We start from the raw sequence: 2,564 nt of genomic DNA, 5'->3' as shown, positions 1-2,564 counted from the left end.
TTAAATAAAGAAGTGGATGAAAAGAATGGCTACTCCAATATTGAGTAAAATGACCATAACCACCAGGATGGAGCTGGAGCCCTGAAAGACAAGAGAGGAGGGAAGAAGAAGAAGTTCAGTGGAGGCAAATAAATAAACAAAATATATAACTTTAAATAGAAAACTGAAAAAAAAGACATCCTTCATTTATAGATGAATTTAATCCTTTCTTTGTGAACCATAGTGCTGCACTCCAGTACACACTTTAAGGTATTTTACTTGAGTATTTAAATATCACGCTGCGTTATACTTCTATTTAACTTTTTAACTGCACTATTTTAATCTCACAGCTCCTACTTCCCACTTTACTGATTAAGAGTTTACAAACCAAATGTGATCAGTCTATAAAATATGATACTGGGCTTTAGATTAAACCTTCCAGCAGCATATGAAGTTCTATAAATCTGCTCCACCTCCCCTGGCCGTGATTAAAAAGCATCAGTAATGATATTCCAATAACATGGTGATAATATGAGTCTGTGCCCAACAAGTACTTTTATACTTTAATATAACATGTTGCTGTTTAAAAGTGTATGACTTTTACTTGTAACGCAGTATTCTTTACACTATATTATTACATTTCATACTTGTACTTTAGGCAGCTACTAAAAGATATTCACATGCTTTAATGTTAAAAAAATACATATTTTTCTCACGCTGTCTGTCTGAATACACCTGTATTTACCCGGCATCTCTCACAGCACCTACCGGCCTTATAGTGAAGAAAGACATGGAAATCTAATTTGCTTACATGTTATTTGCTTTTTGTTCTCTCTGACACACGTTCAGACATCAGGAGTATTTCTATACTTCGATACTACAGTACCCATGAGCCTCAGCGGGAGCCTTTGAAGAGTAAAAACTACGAAACAGATTCAATACTTTTCATCATTGTTGCAGTTGAGATCAAAACGATAAAACAAATCCTGCACGACGTGTAAACTTGAGTTAAGAACTTTCCGTTAAACGACATAAACACGACTCTATATCGCCTAACAGCTGTTATAACATAAGTACCGTAGTAAAAATCGGGTTACAAGCCGCTACTACCTTCGGTGGGTGTCCCCGCTAGTTCCCCGCTGTAGCCAGCTAGCGCTGCTGCTAGTTCCCCACTAACTTCCACTAGCTCTCCGCTAGCTCTCGCTAGCTCCCCGACAACCACCGAAGGTAGCGGGACCAGCCCCGGCTCGACACCCGACTCGGCTAGAGGGGACGCGGGCAGTAGCAGCAGCAGCGGGAAGCTAGCAGCAGCGCTAGCTTGCTACAACGGGGACAACCACCGAAGGCAGTAGCGGCGTGTAACCCCTGGCTTTTACTCTATATACATATATGTATATGTATATATATGTGTACATGTATAAGTATCGCCTCTTGCAATACTCACATTACTTATTAGTGTACTATAATGAAATTATCTTAAAGGAATTGTTCTACATTTCTGTAAATATGATTATTTGGATGGGAGTATTGACGTGTCTGTACATTGAAGCATGAGAGCTAATGGGCAAATAGCTTAGCTTAGCATAGAGACTGAAAGCAGGGGGAAAGTGCTAGCCTGGCTTGCTAAAGAGACGTTAAGTTGTGGAAGCATCCAACTCTCTCCTCCACACAAAACATTCCTTTTGCTGATTCTTCCGAGTTAAATGGTGAATGAACTCAGGACCACGGATCCAACAACGCGTGGACTCACTGAGTTTGATTTGAGGGTGAGAAGCTCTCCTTCCTGCTCCAGAGTGATGGGCTGAGACTTGAGTGGCGGGGAGAGCGTGAGGTCCCTGTGCAGCGGCCACTCCTCCAGCTCCGCCCCCACGTTCAGGCTGTCCAGCATCTGTACGGAGTCCACGGACCCCTCTCTGACGGGCCGGAGGCCCCGGGCTCGCAGCCGGCTGTTCTTGGGGGCCGGGGCCTCCGGGCCCAGCCCCCGAGGCGCCTGCGAGTCCGGACACTGCAGCCTCATGTCGACCGTGTAGTCGCTCATCCGCTCCTCGTCCTGCTCCGTGAGACGCGAGTGGGCGGGGCTCCACCTCAGGGTGCTTTCGGCGGTCCAGCCCCCGGCGACGCCCTCCGGCCTTTGGTCGCCGAGCTTGTGGTCGGACGGGTTGTGTGGCTTCGGGTGGTGGTTGGAGTAGACGTGCTCTCGGGGGGCGTAGCTGGAAGAGACGTGGTCCTTTGCGCTGCTGTGATTGGAGGAGATGTAGTCTTGGGGCTTGTGATTGGAAGAAGCATGCTCAGAAGTCTTGTGATTGGACATGTTGTGTTCCAAGGCCTTGTGATTGGACAAAATGTGCACCTGCGGCTTGTAGTTGGAAGAGGCGTGCTCGCCGGCCTTGTGATTGGTGGAAGAATGATCCCGTGTTTTGTGGTTGGAGGACGAGTACTCCCTGGACTTGTGGTTGGAAGAGGCTTGCTTGGAGGGCTTTTGGTTGGAGAGGGAGTGCTCCCAGGCTCGGTAGGAGGAGGCGTGCTCCCGCGGCTTGTGATTGGACGAGGCTTTCTGCTTGTGATTGGACAGAGGCGTCTGCTCG

The 2,564-nt window shown here is 47.3% G+C and overlaps 1 protein-coding gene across 2 annotated transcripts in view; it reads right to left on the bottom strand.

The window, feature by feature from the left end:
* The window catches only part of jph3a (junctophilin 3a), a gene marked incomplete at both ends in the record, with an annotated part of 15,079 nt that continues 12,515 nt past the window's right edge, over positions 1 to 2,564 (bottom strand). For both annotated transcript variants that reach the window (XM_079230873.1, XM_079230872.1), the window contains 2 exons: positions 1 to 81; positions 1,730 to 2,564. The exon at positions 1,730 to 2,564 is cut by the window's right edge and continues 394 nt beyond it. In XM_079230873.1, coding sequence (XP_079086999.1) covers positions 1 to 81; positions 1,730 to 2,564 — 916 coding nt within the window. The remainder of the gene's footprint in view (positions 82 to 1,729) is intronic.

The sequence above is a fragment of the Taurulus bubalis genome (genome assembly GCF_910589615.1).
Source record: "Taurulus bubalis genome assembly, chromosome: 15".
Taxonomy (NCBI): Eukaryota; Metazoa; Chordata; class Actinopteri; order Perciformes; family Cottidae; genus Taurulus; species Taurulus bubalis.
This window is presented reverse-complemented; position numbering and strand designations above follow the sequence as displayed.